Below are 22,873 nucleotides of genomic sequence, written 5' to 3' on the forward strand. Positions count from 1 at the left end.
AAGATGTAATTCTGTGCTATATTCATCTCTGAACAGTATGTGGGGGGTATTTTACTGTTTGTTTTTCAGCTCTTAGCTCCGAAGGAAAAGCCAAGAGAAGGAAAGAGGAAAAAGCAACGTAAACTTCCTTATGCTGTAGATTATGGTTGGGTAAATAAGTAAATTCTTCATCTTAAAGTGAAGTCACATATCCCAGGCAACAGCAAGTTTTCATTACCTAGGATTTGACATTTTTCTGCATCTCTTTTTTTTCTTTCTTCATAAGGAAAAGAAAGTTGTTTGATTTTTGGACCAAAGCTATTGTTTGATGACACCTTTCCTTTCTTCTCTACCCTGACTAGATCCTAGTTATGTCAAATGCATCAAGGAAAGCCGCAACAGTAGGTGAAATTGTTAATCTGGTATCTGTTGATGTCCAAAAGCTAATGGATCTGATTATCTATTTCAATGGGACCTGGCTTGCTCCTATTCGGATTATCATCTGTTTTGTCTTCTTGTGGCAGGTAAAATATGATAACAGTACCTATCAATCCCATTCTATTCTAGGTATCAAAGGAAAAAGGAGTTTTCAAAATTCTGCTTAGAAAGCCATATTTTTCTTAGCTCTGTAGCACCGTGGATTCACTTTTCTTTTCAGAAGACATTTTTATTGGTATAGAATCCTTACCTGATCCTTCACTTCACCTTCTCACCAGTGTATTCAGCATTCAGTCTCTTGTAGGAAAAAGACTGTGAATATGGTTATTCTGAGCTGACTGAAACTTCTGCCTCAGGTTTTCCTGTCACCTCTCTTTTCAGTCAAAATGTGGTGGCCCAGTACAGGCTGAGAATCCAGTTCAACCTCCTCAGCGTAGTTACAGAACATAAAGGAGAATGGTCGGAAGCAGCAACTTGACATACTTCATCCTGAAGCCTGATTACCACAAGATCAGTGAAACAGTTTGAAGCAACTTATATGATATTCAAAGAGAGTCTTGGATACATTGAATTTCATACGTTTCAAGGCATTCAGAAATGAGAGAGCAAAACCTGAATTAGAAATATAGGATAATGATCTGAAAGATTTTTTTTTTCCACCTATTTCAATGTATGGTATTTTCTCAGGAGGATAAAGCCCTATTTCTTAGTCCCTGCTTTTGACAGCACACCAAATGGAAGTATAAGCACTATAGAGAGAGGTGCTTCCCAGGAGCTTTCCAGAGGCCTTTGAGACCTTCTTTTGCTAACCAGAATGGACTGTGCCTTGTACCTGGCAGGATACTATGACCTTGGAAAATTAGTAGCAATGGTACAAGACTGTTGAAAAATCATCATCACTTTTCTAGCGCTGTTGACAAGCTGAACGTGGTTGCGTGTTGTTGGAACGTAATTAACACTTTGTTTGCTAGCGTTCATAGACCATTTGTGTAGAGAATACTTTTATGTCTCTGTGTATGCCAGCACTCACCTCTCTAGCCAACATAAGCCGTCTGTAGAGAGATGTCACTAAACCGTGAGAAACAAGCTCTCTATTTGATACTCGTCATTATGAACCCTGGTATCCAAGAGCTGTCTCAAGAGTACATGGCACAGTATAATGCTACCACTTCATCTCACTAGTTGACATAGTTTCAGACAAGCTAAGTTATTTAATTTGTTGAGGATTTGAGTTTGTTTTTTAAACAAAACCTGGTTTTGTTTCGGGTCACTTACTTATACCAGCCACAAGATGTCCTCCTTAACACATCCAAGAACAGATGGGCAGAAACAGAAATGACTCGCCAGCGAGCTACTGGATCACTTTCAGCCCTAATCTAGTTCCTTTTTAGGGAAGCAAATAAATTCAGCAGAGCATGATAACAGGAGTTCCCCTGCCTGGAGAGTTAACAATCCACAGTGCTTAGGGAGCACAATTCCCGGGAATGGCAAAGGCAAGATTGGAGTAAAGCCTTCGCCATGAGGGATATTAGGCATAAGTTCAAATAAGAGGGAAGGTAAGCAAGGGGGAATGGAAAACAGTTGCTTCTAGTAATCACCAGAAGTTCTTCCTCTTTCATTTTCTCTCCCGGCAGCTTCTTGGGCCATCTGCCTTGGCTTCAATTGCTGTATTCCTTTGTCTTTTGCCTCTGAATTTCGTCATCACCAAGAAGAGGAGTCAGTTTCAGGTACATTTTGCTTCATAAAGATGAAGTGGGTTTCTGACTTGAATAATGCTAAGATACTACTTTTAAATCTAAGTTAAAGGCTGCCATGCTCTTCCAGGAAAGGATCACATGGAACCCAAAACTACTGACGATTACAGTAGGCATGTTGGGAAGAAAAAAAAGTAGTATGGTACTGAAGCATATCACTAACATTTGACATTGATAGCTTAATATTTATTATTCATGCTGACCATGACTGTCTGAAGGAGCCTAGGAGAATTTGAAGCCTGCACACCTTCTTGAAATTTAGACTAAGCTCTTGCACATTCAGTCTTTTACCTTGTTTACACACCTTTTCTGTGTTTTTTATGTATTGCCAGTAAAAAAAAAAAGCTCTCAAGATGAAAAGCAAAATATTTCCCAAACTGGAAGATTCATAAGTAAAACAGTATACACAGCTCAACTGCAGGGAAATTTATTCAGAATTCATGGGCAGGAATAAGGTGTCTTTCAGAATAATTGCATCGTTAAACGTTCAACCTATTAAATGATAAAACTCGAACATTTATTACAGGAGACCCAGATGAAACACAAAGATGAGCGGGCCAAACTCACCAATGCCATTCTCAGCGACATTAAAGTAATCAAACTGTATGGCTGGGAGAAAACCTTCATGGAGAAAGTGCTTGGTATCCGGAAGCAAGAACTTCATGCCCTAAAAAGATCTCAGATTCTCTTCTCAGCATCTCTAGCTTCTTTCCATTCATCAACTTTCCTGGTGAGTGGTTTGCCTTCCTATGTAAAACATGCTATTACTTCCATTTCTCTGTGTACCCCTCTCTGGACAGATTTTTCCTCTGGTACAGTTAAAGATAAAGTCTGCCTGGAGGAGTTGGTGGTCTCACAGGAGTTGCTAAGCTCCAGTGGAATCAGCCACACAGTCATTTACACTGTCCTAACAGTTCTATGGACGAGTCATCTGGTCTGGCAATGTGTTCCAGGCAGAGTGAGCCTGCTTTGCAAGAACCGCCTGGAGACCTCCAGCTAGACAGAGTTCATGGCACAGTCAGTAGCTGCATAAGCCGCTTTTGGACTTGCTGTTGCAGCTCGGCCATGCGTGTTTTCAATGGGAAATGGCTGTGCTTTCACCTTGCTGTGGATGCAGCAAAACATCCTTAAAGCAGAACAAGTGTCAAATGATCAGACTTGGTTTTGTCACCAATATGCAAGACCTTTGCCTATGATATTGGCAGGACAGGTACCACGTATATGGGTGATAGCCTGGACTTAACTGAATGGGTTCCAGAGTCTTTACAAAGGGGCCTGTCACCCTTGAGCCATTCTCTTCCCTGTCTGAAGCAAATGGTTTGCTTTTCCTTTGCTCCCTTTCAGATCGCATTTGTCATGTTTGCTGTCTACACCCTGGTGGATACCACACACGTCCTGGATGCTCAGAAGGCCTTTGTATCTTTAACGCTGATCAATATTCTCAACACTGCACACTCCTTCCTGCCATTCTCCATAAATGCTGCTGTCCAGGTTACTGGCAGGCTATGTGCCTTTTTCTTTGGCCATAAGTGTTTTTTACGTATCACCTTTAACAGGTAAAGGCAGGGATTTCTTAGGGCTTTGAACGTAAGGGCTAGCTATTTAATTGCTATTGTGAAACAGTGAAATGCAAGGACTTGCAGCTAAAGGTACTTTGTAGTATTGTTTTTCAGAAAGGCTCCATGTATTGACAAAACAGTCATCAAGAAAAATTCTTCAGTCTTTTGGGACCAATCACAAGGACCATTAGGTCTCAGAGGTGCTTCCAGTTCTGTTTTTAATCACAGAAACCTGAATAGATGGAGCAAAATCTCCATGGGAGATCAGTGGAAACCCTGCTAGCCCAGGCCAGAGAGAAAAGCAAGTCATTGACCAGTAAGAAATTGGGCAACTGCACTTTGCTCTTTCTTTAAGACGACTGCCACAACTCTTCATGTACAGAAGCAATGGCTGGAAAGATTGCAGGATGAAATGGAGAAAGAGACCAATTTCACTGTGTGAACAGAAGAGAAAACACAGGGAAGAATATGGTTTTTTGCTAAGCTAAGTGGAAATAGTGCTGCCAACAGCATCTGCAACATAGCACCTAGTCAACAATCTAAGTGGGTCTTCAAGCTGAGTCTTTCACTTCACGTTTTAGCTCACTTTCTATTCTAAATTATTCTTTTGTGTGCTTCTTCATTTCAGGCCAAAGTTTCTTTAAACCGCTTAGCAGCTTTTCTGAATCTGGAAGAACTGAATCCTGAGAGCTCAAGCAGAAGCACTTCTGACTGTGGTAAGCTTTTGTGTTAGCATTGTTGTCTTATAAGAGGAGTAGTTTGCATTGTTCGGCTTCCATTCTTTTCTCTCTTGACTACAGTAGGCACCCTAAATGTTTGCCCCTTACTGTCACTTTATCTTTCAGGCCTATTTACTTCTAAAGATTAAATCTAATTTGGTAATTAACCCCTTCTTTCCATACTTAAGGTTAATTTTATGTAATATAAATACACAGTGACACATAAAGTTACATAAACAGGGATGTTTCTGTACCTACCTTTCAATTTACAAGTGTTCTGTTTCTTCTCATATTTTAGTACAGGCAAGTATCACCATAAGAAATGGGACTTTTTGCTGGAGCAAAGAAACTTCTTGTCTTAGAAGGTACAGACTTACCCTTAGTCATCTGTAGGTCAGGGTAGATGCTGAGTAAACTAATTCCTCAGGACCTAAGTGAAACCAGCGTGGAATATCTAGAGGCTTCTGAGTTTGCTTCATATTTAACACTGAATTCTGAAAATTATAAAGTCAGACGAAATGTAATCTTGCTTTTATGCCTGGGACCATGTAAATGGAAAGATGCCTGTACGTGGATGTTGCCTTAATATAAGGAGACTACTTTCCTTACACAATTTTCTTGTCCAAATATGGAATTAGAGTAATTTAAGTCAAAAAAGTAGAGGTGATGGTATGCAGATATTATATAAGACATCACTACTTGGTTATTTCAAAAGGCATTGCAGTTTTAGAGAAGAAATGGTGTTGAAAAGTTCTGATGGTCAGGAATGTTTTATATGCAGTGCTTTGCTCTAGCCTGTCTCCAGAGAGGGGTCCTGGGTCTTGGGTCTGAGTTTGAAACTCAGATGGAGACGTGGCTGAAGACGTTCTGGTTGGAGGCATCTTTGAAGGGATGACTCCTGTTCTGCTGCAAAAAGTCAGCGTGACAGGAAGAGTAACCCTGTGTAACTGAGGCCTCAAGTATGAAATTAGGGGGTTTAGTTGGTGTATTTTTATTGCTACAAAACAATAGCAAGAATTTCGGTCATTTTCTTTTCAGAAAGTGTACTTAAAAGGTGATCAGAGATTATCTTTTCTCTCTAGGATAGATCTTACCGTGCTCCGAGGCTCCTTGCTTGCTGTAGTTGGCCAGGTGGGTGCTGGAAAGTCCTCCTTGCTGTCAGCGTTACTTGGTGAGCTGGAGAAGACAGACGGCTGCGTGACCATGAAGGTAAATTTTCCCCTGAGTGTTTGCTTCTAATTAGGCTGTCTTCAGGAACAGTATTAACCAAAGCATCAGGTACTTGATGAAAACCCATTTACTGCTGGATTTTAACAAAGGTTGTATGTAGCAGCCTGCATTTAATTATCTGAAGGTGCTTAAGACCTCTCGGATGAGCCTGGCTCTTGGGAATGGAAACTGGAACAAGACTTCAAAGATCCCATTATATTTCCCACTCTGACAGCGAGCTGAAGTGGCATTCTGGTAAATCATGACACGTACTTGCACCTCTATTTCCTCCCATATACGATAATGAGACTGCAGACTCACACTTTGCAAAGTCCTCTGAGACCTGTTAATAGTGATGATCATTCCAGATTTCTACAAAGCTAATTGGGAGAGTTATTCTTCAAAGACAGGTTCCCACAGTGTCAACTTGAGCTTATGAAAAAGACTGTTAAAATTTTTCCACTTCCATTTTTATAGGGCACTGTAGCTTATGTCCCCCAGCAAGCTTGGATACAAAATGCCTCAGTGGAAGATAATATTCTCTTTGGGAAAGAGATGGATGAAACATGGTTCAATAGAGTGATAGATGCTTGTGCACTGCAACCTGATTTGGAGTGCTTCCCTGCAGGGCGGAAGAGTGAAATAGGAGAGAAGGTACTGGCTTAGTTTTACATTTTGGCCAACTTTTCCATGAGTAGCTACAGCTTTGCGTGTCCTGCTTAAAACACCTACAGAAGGACTAAACTTGCAGGGGGCAGGTGCTCAGTAATTTCTGAAGAGTCAGGCCATGACTTAACAGAGTCTGAAGCCCACTTCCTGACAGTTAACCTAACCAGAGATATAAGAGCTGCTTAAGACAAAAATCAACAAATCCAGGTCATTCTTGGGTCCTCTTTTGCAGGAGAGTGGAGTTGCTCAAGAGAATCTGCCTCTGCATCTCAAGAGCCCTATTTGGAGGGAGGGAGGAGAGGAGGGAGAGAAGAGAGAGAAATGCACTGATTTGAAAATAAGGAAGTTGTAAAACCTCAGGGTAAAATGGAGCCTACAGTTGGCAAATATGCTGTAGCTTTGGAATAAGCAGTGTCAATACATTTTTACAGGGAATAAACATATCTGGAGGGCAGAAGCAAAGAGTGAACCTTGCTCGTGCTGTGTACCAGGCAGCTTCAATTTACCTACTAGATGATCCCCTCTCAGCTGTTGATGCCCATGTTGGACAGCACATTTTTGAACATGTTCTTGGCCCCAACGGCTTACTGAAGGACAAGGTGCGTCATAATTCCTGAACTGTAAAAGATTGGAAGATATGTCTAATTATCAGGGCCCCTGAAACCTTTCCAGTAAGGTGCATTACTCACTTTATCAAAGCCTCCCAAATTCTTTTTTGCTAGTGGCAGCGGGTGTACTACAGTTAACAGTGGAAGTGGAATAGGTAACCTCTGCTGTCCACGCAGCACATGAAGTCCTACAGTGAATCTCACCTAGGAGGAAGACAGAAAAGTTAGGTTCTCCTGAAAGACTGGCTTTATCCTCGTGCAAACCACATGCCTAGTTCCAGCCTTACTTCTACAGCAAGTTTACAGTTCCTTGGTCTTCTGTCAATGTTATCTTTCTCCCTTTTTGAGATTTACTTCTAGTATAGTTAGGAAGAGCTGTTTGATCTCTTCCAGCTCATTTATCTTATCATAACATCTAATCCCATCACTTTTGATTAGTTCAGTGATGCCTTTACAGTTCTCGTCACCCAAATGTTCATCACTTAAACTTCAGTCTTAAAATCCATCTTAAACACTTACCTTCCATTCTGCTTTTCCATTGGTTGCATTTTGTTATTTCTTGGTATTTCTCTGCTGTCAAGCAATCTGGATAATAAATGTGGTTACATGAGAAGGGATGCTAGGGCAACTGTTAATTGTTTCATGGTATAAATTGCCTACAAATACTTGATTCAATTTCAAGTTGTAGAAGGAAAATAGATTTCTTTCATTAGAAAGTCCAATTAAAACATATGTCTGATTATAAATATCTCTCTCTTCATGTGTAGACAGGTTGCAAGTGTTGCAAGTATTAGAATGTAATTATTGTATTGAAACATAGAAAGACTGGCAAAGAAAGCAGGTATCAGACTTAAGCAGTACTCAAAGGGCTTGACTGTAAATTAGAAATTACCATGATATGGAGGTTAATATATACCATGCCAATTTGTTATCTAGGGAGAAATTACTTTCCTTATGTCCTTTCCTACATGTAATTATTTGTGCAAATATGCTCAGAAATTTAAATGACAAGGAGCTGCACTCTACTTCCGTTTAGGTTGATGAATTTTTCAGGCACAAATTTCATTCGGAACTATTGATATCAGTGACAATAAATGTGATATACGCTTCAACGAACATCATTCTACTGAAGAGCTTCAGCCTGAGGGGAATCAACAACATGGAACTGGTCAGCGAGCCAAGTAAAAGGTTCTCCTACACACAGGGTGCTAGCCTGGGACTGCAGGCTTCAGTTCCCGTCCTCTTTTATGCTGTGCGTGACACAAAGGAAGTTGATTCACCCCTCTGCTCCCGAGCTCTGCACTTTCAAAGGGGGCAGAAAGCTGTGCTGCAAAGATAAACTTCATCAAAGAGCCAGTCAGAAGTGATAGGGATAAATAACAAAAATATCTCCAAGTTAGTAAAAATCATAGCTCATACTGAGTACATGTCTTTCTTCAGATGACAGCTGACTGCAACAGTTGGAGTGAGCAGAGAAACACCAGAACAATTGTAACTGTTCCCTCTTTATTCAAGCAGACTCGTGTGCTTGTGACTCACACAGTCAACATTTTGCCTCAAGTGGACAACATTGTTTTTCTGGTGGATGGAACAATCTCAGAAATTGGTTCTTACCAAGAACTTCTACAGAGAAATGGGGCTTTTGCAGAATTTCTTCATTCACACATTACTGCAGAAGAGAAGGCTGGCTTTCCAGGTAACCCAAACGAGTTAGAATCATTCTTCCCAGGTCTATCAGTCAATTGTTTCCTTAATATTACACTTAATGTTAAAGAATGGGGCGGGGGAAGGGGGTCTGCTGCTGTTCACATTTGGGAAGAAGGAAAAGAGAATAAAACTGGAAAAGCCAGTCTTATATTTGTTTTATTACGGACATTTAAAGCTGATATCCAATCACAGTAAGCTGTCATTTTGTGTGGGGAAAAAAGTGCCCGTCAAATTAGCTGACTCATCACCTCAAAATTGGTTCTTGAATAAACAGTTCCATCTTAGTAGACAACAGTCACGCAGTAAACAGAATTACCCACTATATATGCTGTTCTTCAAGCCTCACCTTGATATTTCCACCCTTAGAAACAATTCTTTGTAATGAATCCTTCCTCCGTATTACCAGTCTCTTAAAGCTATACAAGACAAAATGGGATTCTAAAGCATTTAGGAAAAAAAAATAAATATGCATTTTTCACAGCTATAGGAGATACCAGATGCACCATCACCTCTAGAAATGGTCCATCACAGGAGAAGCTCTTTAGGTAAGCTTAAAACTGTCTCAGACACTGAAGAACTTGTTCCAAAAGCCCATACAAGCCTACATGGAGGCTCTTACTGAGTATGATACATGTTTGGGATTGATCTGTAAATTAATAGTGAGAGCAAACAAGCAAAACTCAAGAATAGGTAAGAAACTGCTCTTGAATGTGGAGGGTGACTAACATTTTCTCCACATTTCACAAGGAGCCAGAATTTGTTCCAGAGCTCACGTACAAGGCATGTTGATATGTTTGCTTGCTGCTCACTCAGTGGGGCTGTAAGGTCTGACTCATGTCAAACCAACGACAATTAGTGAATGCTTAAAGCCTCTGTTAATAGCTTGACAGAGCGCAGTCCCTGCGATAAATATGGACAATGGTTGGGGTCACTTTGGAAGACCCCCAAAACTGCAGCCCTCAAAATAGGCATGAATGTAGGGGTGGATGGGTAAAGAGATCCAGCTTTAAAATACTCATTGCCTTGGCTAAAAATTGAAAGGATTTTTGTTTTCTTTATGAAGTGACAGTTCAGTCAAATCTTCTGCTATGGAAAGGGAGACCATTCCTGTAAGTCAAGACTGTACCACTGCTGCAGCCACCAAAGGAAGACTAACCAAAGGAGAGAAAACTCAGCACGGCAGGGTAAGCACAGCACCTTCCTATAAAAGCAAAGACACATACCATGGGTTCACTACTGACCCACTCATGGTAGGCGGGTCAGCTGACTGCCTAAGTTAAACCAGGGAAGTCAGCTGAGCTGTACAAGTTTGCCCCATAATTGACACAGGGTCGTTTCAGCATTATTCTACATAGCACCTGTGCAAACTGTATCTCCCTGGATGCCCCGATGTAAGCACTGGTTCCAAAATAGGAATAATGCAGGTACGTTGCAGAAAGCACATTATGGAAATGAGACGGGGGAAAAAAAGGTAGTTTGTGACCACTTGAGGAGATTGATCCTGACTCAAGAGTTGACCTGAAGGGGGCAAAGCACACTGAGGCAATCAGGGTGACATGGTGGTAAGGGACAGAAGAGGATAAGATTACAAAGGATTTATAATCTTGGCTCTGCCCACAGATTCTTGAGGCTGGTGGGAAGGGGCAAGGAGGCACATCAATGCTCTCATCTTGCTCAAGGGAAACACCTCAAAAGGCTGAGGCAAGGAGGGCACTGTGAAAGGAAAGAAATAGATGTGGGATTCCAGCTAGGAGGAGTCAGGCGTGGATGAGGCGTGTATTCAGGGCACACGTTGTAGCAGCAGTAAAACATGGGGAGGAAACAAATAGCTGAGGCTACCCACTGGTACTGAGAGGAGTTGAGAGTAAGAAGTCAGATACCTCAAAGGAGGCAGCTCTTCCCCTAGGGAAGCACAGTATTAGCCAGACTGGGATCTCCTAACCTCTGCTGATCAGCAGTTACTCACACAAGCAGTCAGTGGGATACATGATAGTTCTCACACTGAGAAAAACGAAAACCACTGCCTGGTATAAGGAAAGCCTCACATGCGTTCCAGCAGTAACACACGCCTATTGCAATAACATTCATCAGTTGATAGTAATCACTCATTAACACCATAGATTTATTTAAGTATGGCTTCATTATTCATCCATGAGGAAAACAAAAAAAGGAATTAACATGGTTGCTATGGCCCATGACATATAACCAAGTAAATATGCCATAATAAATCATTCCCTGTTTCAGAGCTGCTTTTCCTTGCTAACAAGCTTGATCCTCCAAGCCGTTCCTCCTTTTTTTCCCCAATTGTTTCACTCTAGGTTAATAGTTCAATTTATGTGGCCTACCTGAAGGCGACAGGCTTACCACTGTGTGTGTACATCATTCTGTTGTTCACGTCTCAGCAAGCTGTGTCGTTTTCTCGTGGTTACTGGCTCAGCATGTGGACAGATGACCCTGTTCACAATGGGACACAACAGCACACCGAGCTGAGAGTTGGAGTCTTTGGTGCGCTAGGAGTCATTCAAGGTTCGTTTAATTTGCTCACCTAATTCTTCTCTGTATTTCTATCTCCCTTTCCCACATCCAGGATGTTTTCTCAGAATATAAACAAGTGCATACCCATGGGCTCTTAGCTTACTGGGCTTTTGGCACCAGCCCTAAAGGTTTGGCATGAGACCTAAAACTACAGGCTCTGACGCACAGGGGGGATTTCTAAGGGATCTGAACAATATTTCCAGCGTTACTGCCTGAAATTCTACTTCATGGTATGCAAGAAGTGTTCTTCTGTGCATTTCAGAAGACCATGAAGAATAGCACCTTCCTCTGTATTTCCTGCTGGAAATGACCTGAGCCCCTAAAAAATCATTCAGCAATGGAAGAACTACATCATCCTTATTTTTGTATCCTGGCTCCTTGTATCCAACATCTTCTGCATATCTTTCTTTCTCTTAGCCTTTTCCATTTCTCCCATATATATTAATCATATCAAGTACAAGCACTGACTCTTCCCTATGATGAGTTAAAGCTTGGTTTAGGTCTTTTGAGTGTTAAGGAGAGAGAGAAAGAGGAACTTGTGGAATTCTACATTTCTTGAAAAATGGCCACAATTCTTTTGGTCAGTCTTTAAACAAAACAAAGAAAAATTAACTTGTTGTAGGACAGAAATCAAATCTGGAAAAATCTCAGCCCAAGGGATAAAAGATTGAGAAAGCGTTGAGCAAACTGAATAGTGGGAACACTTCTGTGCTAACAATGAATCTATAGGGAGGAAACCTAAGACTTTGAGTAATTCAAAGTAATTCCAGTCAAGCTCATTTTGTGAAGAATAAAGAATTTTTCCTGCGTGTTTAAGTAGCTGAATCCTTGGCCCCCATCGAGCTTGCTTAGAAAGTCTTCCACCCCTCTGTAATTTACCCTGCAGCTCTGAGGCTTGGCTTAATCGCTGCCAAAGAGACAGTCAGCTCCTTTCACTAGTATAGCATTCACAGTACTAAGTGAAAATCGTGATCTCGCAAAGGAGAACTCCAAGGTGAGTTTGTTCAGACTTAGTAATAATTATTATTTTTCATATTACAGCCCTTGGCAGATTTGCCTCCACAGCAGCAGTCCTTCTAGGTGGCGTGTTAGCATCGCACAAGCTGTTTCTGCAGTTGCTGATGAACGTTGCTAGATCCCCAATGGTCTTCTTTGAGCAAACACCCTGTGGAAACTTGCTGAACCAAAGCTTCTCCAGAGAAATGGATGCTATTGATTCTGTCATCCCTGACAAGCTAAAGTCCTTGCTGGGGTTCTTGTTCAACTTGCTGGAGATCTACCTTGTGATAATAGTGGCCACACCAAGGGCAGCAATGGCCATAGTGCCATTGACTCTTCTTTATGCTGCAATCCAGGTAGGAGCTCATAGAGATACACAGACAGGAGAGGCTGAAGCAGCAGGGCCATGTCTCTGCAGAAAACCTTCCATTTCCTAGGAGCGGAGGCATGCAGAAACTAGTTTCATCATTTCGAATTGCACCTGAACAGGAGTAATGTCAGCAGCTCTTCCCACATCACCTCAGCCTTCCAAAGCGTCCCAGGGACCTCACAAAGAGGCTTGTGCTTTTCTGATGTCCAGATCAAATCTGGAGCTATATTCCTTGTTTCTGTTAGTGTAAACGCAATCCTGCTAAGACCAAAAGCATTTTTCCTTTCCTCCAATTCCTCCTGCTTTTTAATATATCCACGTATGCCATTTACCTCTCCCATTGGGCTCTGAAACCTCAAATGCTTTGCCAGCTAGGACTGAATATGAGTAAAGGGCAAGTAAGGGTGCAAGGACGCCTCTGTTCTCCATCACAGAACGATCAGGGTTGGAAGGGACCTCTGGAGATCATCTAGTCCAACGCCCCCGCCAGAGCAGGGTCACCTACAGCAGATTGCACAGGACGGCGTCCAGGCGGGTTTTGAATGTCTCCAGAGTGGGAGACTCCACAACCTCTCTGGGCAACCTGTAAGGGTTGGGTCAAGAAAAGGGCTGGTCTACAGGAGAAAGTAAGCGTGAGTTTAGAGGCTTTGCAGAGTTCAGAACACCCTGGCTTCTTGCATTAACTAACCACAGGGTTATTCTTAATGAAGATAGGACATAACAGCAGAAACGCTACCTCACCTTTTAAGGGCATCTGTTACCTGCACATTAGGTTTCATAACACTAGGATAGTACATACAACTGCACTTGTTGACACCTTCCCAATTTTTCTGTGGAGCACCTCCCCTGAGGCATAAACCTTCTAATCTCTTCCCCTTCCATTTCCCTTTGTACCAGCACTTCTATGTCATCACCTCCTGCCAGCTGAGACGCATAGAGGCTGCCAGCAGGTCACCCATCTACTCCCACATTTCAGAAACTTTCCAAGGGAGCAGTGTGATCCGTGCTTACAAGGACCAGGAGAGGTTTATTTTGAAGAGCAATTTTCTAGTGGATGAGAATCAGCGAATATGCTTCCCTGGAGCTGTTGCTGACAGGTACAAATCTGCAGTGTCAAAAAAAAAAAAAAGGAAGTTTACTCTCACAGCCTTGGTGAGTGGAGATAGCTGCTCTTGGGGCTTGGGTGGAGGTACACAGAAGTTGAGACAGTGGTGCACAGTGTTTTGGTGGTAGGGTAGCCTCTTTCATTGTCACTTACACTGTGCGCCTCTCTGGCAACGTGCCCCTCACACAGCCAATACAGTCCCATCTCTGTTGTGTGGCTGGGCACACACCTGTGCTGACACACTGCTAGAGGTATCACTTGGTGTCCAAAATGCAGGAAGCTGTAGTACATGCCTGGTGAGGCCCATCATCCCATGACAGAGTGCGTGAGGCCTGTGGTAAATGCAGAACCCATCAGACAATAGAGCCATCAGACAATCAGCCACCAGTCGTGAAGCAAGTGAGGAGTACCAGAAGGAGTGAGAGATGTTAGACCAACTCATCCAAGAAACTGCATGCTGGCTGCTCTCATCCAACAGGCCTTAGAGAATATCCTAAAACAGACCATAAGCCAACCAGTTTGGACAGACTGGAGCCATTCATGATCTCCAAGGTGGCTGGATAAGAGCAACCAGTGCATGACAAGAGCTTTGTTGAGCATCCTGTACCCCAGCAGCTCCACAAGTGTTTTAAAAAGCAATCACAGATTCTGTTGGGACAAAGGAAGAGGGCACGCAGCAACAGTCCTGTACTGTCCTCCTCTTGCAGGTGGCTTGCTACAAACCTGGAATTTCTAGGCAATGGCATCGTGTTGTTTGCAGCACTATTTGCAGCAATGGGCAGAACACATCTTAGTCCAGGAACTGCTGGCTTCTCCATTTCATATGCTCTTCAGGTAACTCAGCATCAAAGTAATATCATGCTTGCCTTTCAGCAAAAGCAACTTGCATTTTAATTTCTGCTACCATTTTAATTTCTAAGAAATCACGAGTGATTTCTGTGGATGTCTAGATGCCTTCTCCTACCAAACCCTGCTGTGATTGCTGAAACTCAGAGCATCTGGAGCACATGGCCCCTCATGAACACATACACCAGCCATCTTTTTCCTCCTGCATCTGAACTCATACTTAAGTCACAGCATGCTCACTGAAGCAAGGTCTTCAGTGGCTGTGGTATCTGCTTGTAGACTAGTTACACAATAACCTAAGAAATAGCTATGCTACCTTTTAGCATCCAAGTCAGTAGCATTTCATTCTCTATAAACTTGCTGAGAAGCAGCTATATGGGGACCTGGCTAGGCTCTTTAAACACAGCTTTATAAACTTTCACAAAGATCCATGGTTATTTCTTAGCCTTTTAAGGGATGATTTCTGAAGCAATTCACTGATTAGGAGGTCTTTATTTATAAACACTAAGTCAAAGTACCAGGTACCTCACAAGCACCGGTCAAGACTTATCTGCCCTAGCACTTCTATTTCTTTCTGCTAGATAACTGGTGTTCTGAACTGGATGGTGCGCTCGTGGACGGAGATCGAGAACAACATTGTTTCTGTGGAGAGAGTGAGAGAATACTTGAGGACTCCTAAGGAGGTAGCTAACCAACTACTGACCTTATTAGCAGAGGTGAAGATCTCTGCAAACTAAATGCATATCTTCTCTGTCCCACCTGGACAAACCCCTAGTTTTCCCCTTTGAAAGGGCCAGTTATATTTCCTTTAAAGAACTGCAGCATTTGTTTTTTATCCAACTGACTAGACTTGTTTTATAACCTCTGATCATCATTATTTCCTTAAGACAGTTAAGCATTAGATTTCCATTAAAATAGCTTCACTTGGTAACACTCATGGAATGAGCCATATTTTCTGCCCATATTTGGAGTATGTACTTATTGTGCGAGTTCAGATGCAACTCTCTGATGACTGCTAGATAGCCTTTTAGCCACTAGAAGTCTCCAGTGCAATCATTTTTGTTCTGTAGTCATTGAAATTATTTCTCCATATGCTGCTCTGAGATCCTACTAAAGGAGACTTTCACAGTTCTGTTTACAGGGGCACATAAATCTTTTTTAATTGAACCACTCATAATGTCAGAACTCTGACATGCAAACAAATGTTTGTTCCCATTTTCAGTTAAGACGATTGACTTTTTACTTTATGCAAAGATGGCAACATTTGCAATATGAAAGTTAGAGGCCTTTTTCTCGTTTGGAAACAGTAAATAGAGTGGGGGAATTTGGCATAGATGTCTTCATAAGTTTCCCATTTCAGTATGGCCACTTGTTTTGGTAGTTTAAATCAGCTTTATACATCACTGTTTGTTTTCATCTATTTAGGCACCCTGGACTCTGAATGGCAAACTTCAAGATCAAGTTTGGCTCACTGAAGGAAGAATTGAATTTAGGAACTATAGTTTGCGATACAGGCCAAATTTGGAGTTAGCACTGAAGCATATCAATCTAACCATCAACGGGAAAGAGAAGGTAAGAAAAGCCACTTGTTTCAGAAGAGCTACAAAGTGTGAACAGTGCTTTGCAGTGATCAGATCTAGTCAGATACAGTCCCTGCCCTACACCAAGGTACAGTAACTTGCAAGCATGAAAGCTGCAGTAAGGTATGAGCCCATCTATCACACCGCACACCTCTTCTAGTACAAAGAAGTGTTTCCAGAATTGCTGCATACATTAGACATTCTTCTAAGTGAAATTTTGTTTCACAGAAGGTTAGCAGAGTTACAGCAAAGGAATTTCACTTTTAAATCTAACGCCACATCAAGGCCCTGTTGTAGCTGCTAAGTCTTGTAGTTACTCTTCTCATCAGAGTTTTTCAAGATTCCTTTTCATACAAAACAATTACAAATTATAAATTATGCCCCTTTAGGAATGTATTGCTAGACTATGTGAATCTTGAACAGCCCTGAAGATTTGATCCATGCAAATCTGTCTCTTTTCAAAAGGCCAAGAGGAATTACATGACAGGTCTGTCCAACTGTTAAAAACAATCAACATCAAAACCAAAAGCCTTCCATTACACTTTACAGATCGGCATAACTGGAAGAACAGGAGCTGGGAAATCTACTCTTGCTGTGGGATTGCTACGATTAGTGGAAGCTCTGGAAGGAATGATCCTAATTGATGGACTAAATATTGCTCAACTAGGTCTCCATGACCTTAGAACCAAGATAACTGTCATTCCCCAGGTACGAAATTAAGTTCCAAAATGCTCCAGCAGTGTTGTAAGTCTTAACACCTAGGAAGGGTTTATAAAGATTCTGTGAAAGGAGAGACATTCAGAAATTTCAAAGTTGGACATAACCTCTCTGCCATGCCTGTCTCCCATTCAATATGACATTAGCCACAGATTTGCACCCAGCAGGGAAAACTGGACAGCTCATTTTTATAATTAATTTTAGGAGTTGTTTGTACTGTCTCTGTGCTCAGGATCCAGTTTTGTTTTCTGGCTCTCTAAGAATGAATCTCGACCCATTAAACCGATACAGTGATGCAGACATCTGGACAGCTTTGGAACTGACTCAGCTCAAGACCTTTGTTGCAGATTTGCCAGACCAGTTGGAATATAAGTGCACTGACCAAGGGGAAAACCTAAGGTACCTTATCTGCAGACAGACAGTGGCAGAGCAGTGGCAGCCCGTGGGCTAGGAAGACATACAGCTAGTAAGACAAGGAGTCTAATTCATTTAACAAAAACAAAAACAAAAACAAACAAAAAAAAAAAGATATGTATATAGGAGACAGCAAATTGCTGCATTATTGTCCTATTTAGCAGCATGAAATCAAATTATAAGACACCAAGTGGAAGACCTTTGAGACTTAATCATTGTGGAGGCTTAAGTTTGTGTAGTGCTTTACACACTGGAATCCCATTCCAAGTGCATATCTCCTGGGTGCTGTAGTAATACACTCCCTTCATTTCCTTAGGTTGTTTCATGCTGTTACCTGCAGTGCCACCAGCCCCAATCACCCTTTCATGGAAAGGGAACAATCACCTTTTGATTACTATTTTCAAATTAATCACATACTCTGACGCCAGGGAAAAGTGACTAACGCTCTCAGTTTACCATACCTCTTCTTACTTGCAGCACTGGTCAGAAACAGCTGGTTTGTCTGGCCAGAGCACTTCTTTGGAAATCCAAAATCCTCATTCTAGATGAGGCTACAGCAGCAGTAGATTTAGAAACTGATCTTCAGATTCAGTCCACCCTGAGGACTCACTTCAAAGACAGCACAGTGTTAACAATAGCTCACCGGATAAACACCATCATGGACTGCGACAGGTAATATCTTCAGCCACTTTCCTATGGAGGAAGGAAGACACAGGCAACCTGTGTGAACTAGACAAACCACAGTGTTAGTGAACAGCAATTTAATTTCTGTCATTTTCTTGTTTAACCCTCAAAACTTTGCTTTAGAGATTGTAGGAGCTATCTTACATCAGCAAGGCACCAATAGGTTAATCAAAGATCATTTATTCTCACACGATGCACTTCCTGCTGTGTCATACCCCTTTTTCCCCACTGACAGCGAACCATAGCTACAGCTCTTTGCTTCATCTTAAAATCATGAAGCTAAAATACACATTCACAAATCTTACTCCAGTCTCAGTTGCCAAAAAGCTCTCCTCCCACGAACTCAGTACTTTGAATAGTCACTCATCAGAAACCTATTTCTATGCCACAGCTGTTTCCCAGCTGAAAAGCTGCTGAAAAGCTTGAATAACAAGCAAGTACTGAAATTTGGTTTAGAAATAAGTAGAAATAACTAAGTTTATTATAGCTGCTGCTGTATCCCCAAACTTATACTTCCATTTTAATTTTCACAGGATTTTAGTCTTGGAAAATGGTCGGATAGCTGAATTTGATACTCTGGAACACTTAATAGCTCAGAAGGGACTGTTCTACAGACTGATGGAAGAATCGGGCCTTGCATGACTCACTCGCAGAGTATACCATAATGCCGCTACTATCAGGAATAATTGATCTTGTAATTAACAAGTTGTCTTGTTTCACTCGAAAATGCTTGACACCCAACCAAATCTTGTTTGAGCTATAACCACAGTGAGGAGATAACAGGTATCCCAAGTCATCCCTTTTCATTTCCATAGGAAACTTAGCAATTCCATTTTCGTTATGTTCCCAGATACCAAAATCTCACTGTACTGTTGAAAACGAGCTAGTCAGAACTTAAACGCCTTGTTGCTTTTATAGTGTAAAAGCAAACAAGCCAAAAGAAAGATCACAGCATTTCTGATTCATACTATAAATGGAGCCCAAATATACTGCCACACTTAAAGATTACACAGATTATTTTATGGACAGCAAACAAGAATTTCAGTGGTAGCAAGCAAATGTAACTGTTCACAGCTTGTCCTAAGTTGCAGCCAGAACAAATTTAGTCTTTTGCCAGTGTCTTAAGGACTGCTTACCTGAGCGCTGTTCTTACACAGGTATGGTGGACTCCAAGACAGCGGCTGAAACTAGTCACCCAAAGTGCACAAACACTGGGCAAGTAGGGAAGTGGGATGCCACTAAGCGTGAGCGCTTACAGCTGCCTGTGGGCTGCCTGTTGTGGCAGCTGGGGATCAGATCCACTCCATCTCTTTCTCTGTCAGCTTTGGAGGGGCCCCTGAGTGAATCATGCTGTGCAGAGGGCTGATGGACTGGCTGGAGGAAGAAAGCCAGCTTAGCCGCAGGCTCACTGATGCAGGAGAGAGTAACTTGGCTGGGAGTGGCCAGCAGAGCATCATTCCTTCCGCTTGAAGGCTCGAGCAGCCCTGCTGCCAAATGCCAGTTGGTCACATTGGATAATGTCTAAACACCAACATTTCCAAATTGAATTTGGCCACAAGGAAGTTGCATGGTGGCAAGTGTCCTCCTCTGATCCCTGCAGTGTGGCAGTCTGGCAGATGGGGAAAGTAGCAGGGACTCACCTGTTGAGCTGGTAGTTTTCTTCTTGAGTGCAGGTTTACCTCCTGCATGTGCCACCCTGGTGCTGCAGAGCCTCTGGCATGGTCATCTTTCAGATGTTACTTTAACAAACAAAAACAGCAGCTGAAAGCAAAGCCTTCCTGGGCTTCCCACAGTGCCAAGGAGCTGCAGTCAGAGCTGTCCCTAAGTCTCTCCTCAGGAATTCCAATAAGAAAATGTGACAAACAAGTCACACTGTGAGATACTGCTGTTTACTGTGACTTTTGTTTAAGCACTTCATTTTCTAGACAGCTGAAATAAAAATAGAATCAAGTATTGAAATGACTCTCTTCAGTAAGCTAAAGTAAATATAATATAAAAAGGAGAAATGGGGGAGGGGATGGAAGAGTTCAAATTGGCAAGAATCAACCCAGACCAGCAAAATCCAGCAGTTTCTTCACTGACAGCTGTTCAGTAGCCTCTTCACCCATATTAAGAGCAGTTAACAGTTTCTGCTGGACGAGCACCTAAGATACCAATGTCCAATGCCTGCTGCCATACTAGTGCTCAAATACCAGGAAAGAGGCAATATTCTCCGTCTACTTACTCCAAACCTTACTCAAGGGCAGAGAAAAAAAAATAAATTCAAACAACAGATACAAGTTATGAGCACTGTAAAGGTTTATCAATGGATCTCAAAACCAGGAGCATTTAAAACTAGGAAGATATAAGTTCAGTATTTTTTCTTTTAACTGAGGTCAAAGAGAAACAGAAGTGCCCAAGTTGCTGGGTAATTCTGAAACAGACATCTTTTAGCATACCATAATCTCTGATATAAACATCTTTTAAATGCTCACTTGCCTTTCCTAAGTTGGTAATGAAGAGAGACAGCAAAAGAATGAGAAAATAATCAAAACATACTTTCACACTGGTAATCTTCGAAAGGGCGCAGTTTTGCTGTTGGCTTGCACAAAGTAAAAGCCAGCGAAAATACCATCAGCTTTCACAGGTCAAGCTGTGCTGAAAAGGCAAAACAAAAGCGATTCCCAAAATTACATGTAAAAAAACACCCTGTGTTTCAGATGAGCCAGAGCCCCCAACTTTATGTCCAAGTGGTACTGGGAGTATGTGGCAAATCAGGAGCTCAAGTCGCACAAAAAAAGGTAATGGTCATCACAAGGAAGTTATCTGGAAGTTGGTTAAAGCAAGATATATAAAGGGGTTAATGCTTGGAGATACTATCCTCTCTTGAAAATCTGGTTTAAGGAACAGAAAGCGATGTTTAAAAGGACAGGTCTGCTAGGTCTTTGCAAAGGTACTTCCTCCTAGGATAGACTATTTTGTTGAATTATGCAGTTAGCACAGGAGGTACCTACAGCAGGCTCAGAACTATGCTAACAGCCTATTTCATAAGTTGCTCTGAAGAAATTTTAAATAGTAAGAAATAAAAGTCTGTCCAACACCTCCAGTAATCTGAATGTCTAGAGCTGATCAAGAGGAGCGCCTGGACTTGCCCTGTCTACACTTCTGCAGCATTAATTTTTAGTAGATATCGTGCAGTGTAACTGCAACATACACAGAGCAGCTGTGTTTATTTAGCTCAGCAGTAGCTACCCACTCAAACTCCAAATAAAATCCATTAATCTAAAGAGGGTTTATTGACATCTCTGTGGCTTTCCAACTCTATTTTCCTCTTTGAAGCAAACCAAGCGTTTCACTCTAGGTCTAGCAGGGACTCGAGAAAAAACAAGTTTTTCCCTAGACCAGAGCAAGAAGACATGATGTCCCTGCATTTCTGTGGGAGAACCTGTACTTCCAACCACCCTCTTGGGCAGGTAGGCTGAGTTGTGCTCCCACCTGAGGCAGGCTGCAACTGGACTGCAACTTTCCTCCTCATTTAAGGAGCTCTCAAAGTGAAAGCACAGTATATGCAGGAGACAAAAACAACCTAAAAAAAAGGAGAAAGACTCTTGCCCCGTGATTCCAAGTTTAAGGTAGTACCAAAATTGCGAGAGCTAGAAAATAGGAATGAAGGTGCCGTGCGTTGATTTACACCAAGTTCATGCTAAACATGCAGTTTGTAAGTCACACTCCTAGTTCCCTAGATGGTCACAATGTGCACAGGAATGGCAAAATGTTAAAGGCATCGGTGACCCAGAGCACAACGGTTTCTGTGCTACATTGCAGTTGAACCACTAAAGGATATCTTCAGAGATGTCTCAAGACTGGGAACAGTTTTACAGAAGTATCTGTATTCGTACCCATGAAGAACTAGGGTGTTATTTGCAAGTCTGCAAATCCCAAGCTGTTTTTTCAGCAGAATCACCTCTTCTGGATGTGAGGTATCTTCAATATCGAAACAAATAATGTCAGCCAGGATACATCAACACGCACTGAAATCCAGTACAGTTAATTCAATGGTTTCCTTTTACTCTTTTGTAAATATTAACATGGTTATCATAAATATTTTAATGTTTATTAACAACACCACTAGCTTCACATGAGCTGCAGTAGCACACACAGTATTGTTCTAAGACAGAAGATAGAGCACAGCAAAAGCTGTGCCAGTTCCCCAGATTCTTAACATTTTAATGAACAGATTGGAACAAAATGGTTCTGAGAAAAAGAAGAGAGCTTTGCTTTGAAAGATAAGGGTCTTTCCAAAGACTAGAAGAAATGGTCCATAGAGCAAAGAGCATGGAATGAACTGGAGAGAGGCACAGTCTTTATCTACGTAAGAGCAAGGATTGCTACATCTGGGCACTTGCTTTCGGGCCTGACAGGTATTTGGCAAATTTTTCACAAAATACACATAAATAGCCAGCAATCCAGGTAAATAAGGTTTCCATTTTTTTCTGCTGATCTAAATGAAATTGGTTGTGCCATCTTTATTTAAAAAAAAAAAAAAAGTATATAAAAAAAAAAGATGAAAACCATGGAGGTAGGCTTCCACGTGCTCTGTAGGTAGTGGCTCCCTCCCCATCCACAGCAGCACAAGACTACCAGCTATGAAGATCCTCCCAGTGGGCAGATAATTCTCTCTTCACTAGGCGGGGATCTGGAGGACAAGAACAGGCCGAACGCAAGCCAGGCCACAGCAATACACTTCAGGGAAATCCTTCTCTGCAGCAGCTGGATGAAGGTGCCCAGCTCACATCCTTCCCAAGGACTAAGCTGCTCGTTGCAGTGCAAGCTCACAGTACAGTTCCCACCTCCTGCCCCAGATGCCATCTTCCAGAGCTGACATTAGCTTTGCTGCATAAAGGAGAAATATGTGACATTAAGGCATTTAAATAAAACAGGTGTCTGCTATGTGACTGAGCTCAGCTGCTGGAATTCAGTGTCACACCCCCGAATTTACTAG

General features: G+C 41.9%; 1 protein-coding gene across 1 annotated transcript in view; it reads left to right on the forward strand.

Annotated features, from left to right (window-relative positions):
• Positions 1-18,534, forward strand: part of LOC104287876 (multidrug resistance-associated protein 6-like) — a 19,755-nt gene extending 1,221 nt beyond the window's left edge. The window contains exons 3-23 of the mRNA XM_009886610.1: positions 342-503; positions 2,052-2,144; positions 2,698-2,901; positions 3,516-3,662; positions 4,359-4,446; positions 5,504-5,658; positions 6,136-6,312; positions 6,759-6,926; positions 8,454-8,631; positions 9,124-9,187; positions 9,706-9,826; positions 10,961-11,168; positions 12,219-12,532; positions 13,444-13,643; positions 14,359-14,485; positions 15,079-15,180; positions 15,923-16,069; positions 16,627-16,785; positions 17,027-17,193; positions 17,686-17,880; positions 18,426-18,534. Coding sequence (XP_009884912.1) covers positions 342-503; positions 2,052-2,144; positions 2,698-2,901; positions 3,516-3,662; positions 4,359-4,446; positions 5,504-5,658; positions 6,136-6,312; positions 6,759-6,926; positions 8,454-8,631; positions 9,124-9,187; positions 9,706-9,826; positions 10,961-11,168; positions 12,219-12,532; positions 13,444-13,643; positions 14,359-14,485; positions 15,079-15,180; positions 15,923-16,069; positions 16,627-16,785; positions 17,027-17,193; positions 17,686-17,880; positions 18,426-18,534 — 3,285 coding nt within the window. The remainder of the gene's footprint in view (positions 1-341; positions 504-2,051; positions 2,145-2,697; positions 2,902-3,515; positions 3,663-4,358; positions 4,447-5,503; positions 5,659-6,135; positions 6,313-6,758; positions 6,927-8,453; positions 8,632-9,123; positions 9,188-9,705; positions 9,827-10,960; positions 11,169-12,218; positions 12,533-13,443; positions 13,644-14,358; positions 14,486-15,078; positions 15,181-15,922; positions 16,070-16,626; positions 16,786-17,026; positions 17,194-17,685; positions 17,881-18,425) is intronic.
• Positions 18,535-22,873: the final 4,339 nt, after the last annotated feature.

This window comes from Charadrius vociferus, unplaced genomic scaffold, assembly GCF_000708025.1.
Source record: "Charadrius vociferus isolate BGI_N301 unplaced genomic scaffold, ASM70802v2 scaffold46, whole genome shotgun sequence".
NCBI classification, from domain to species: Eukaryota; Metazoa; Chordata; class Aves; order Charadriiformes; family Charadriidae; genus Charadrius; species Charadrius vociferus.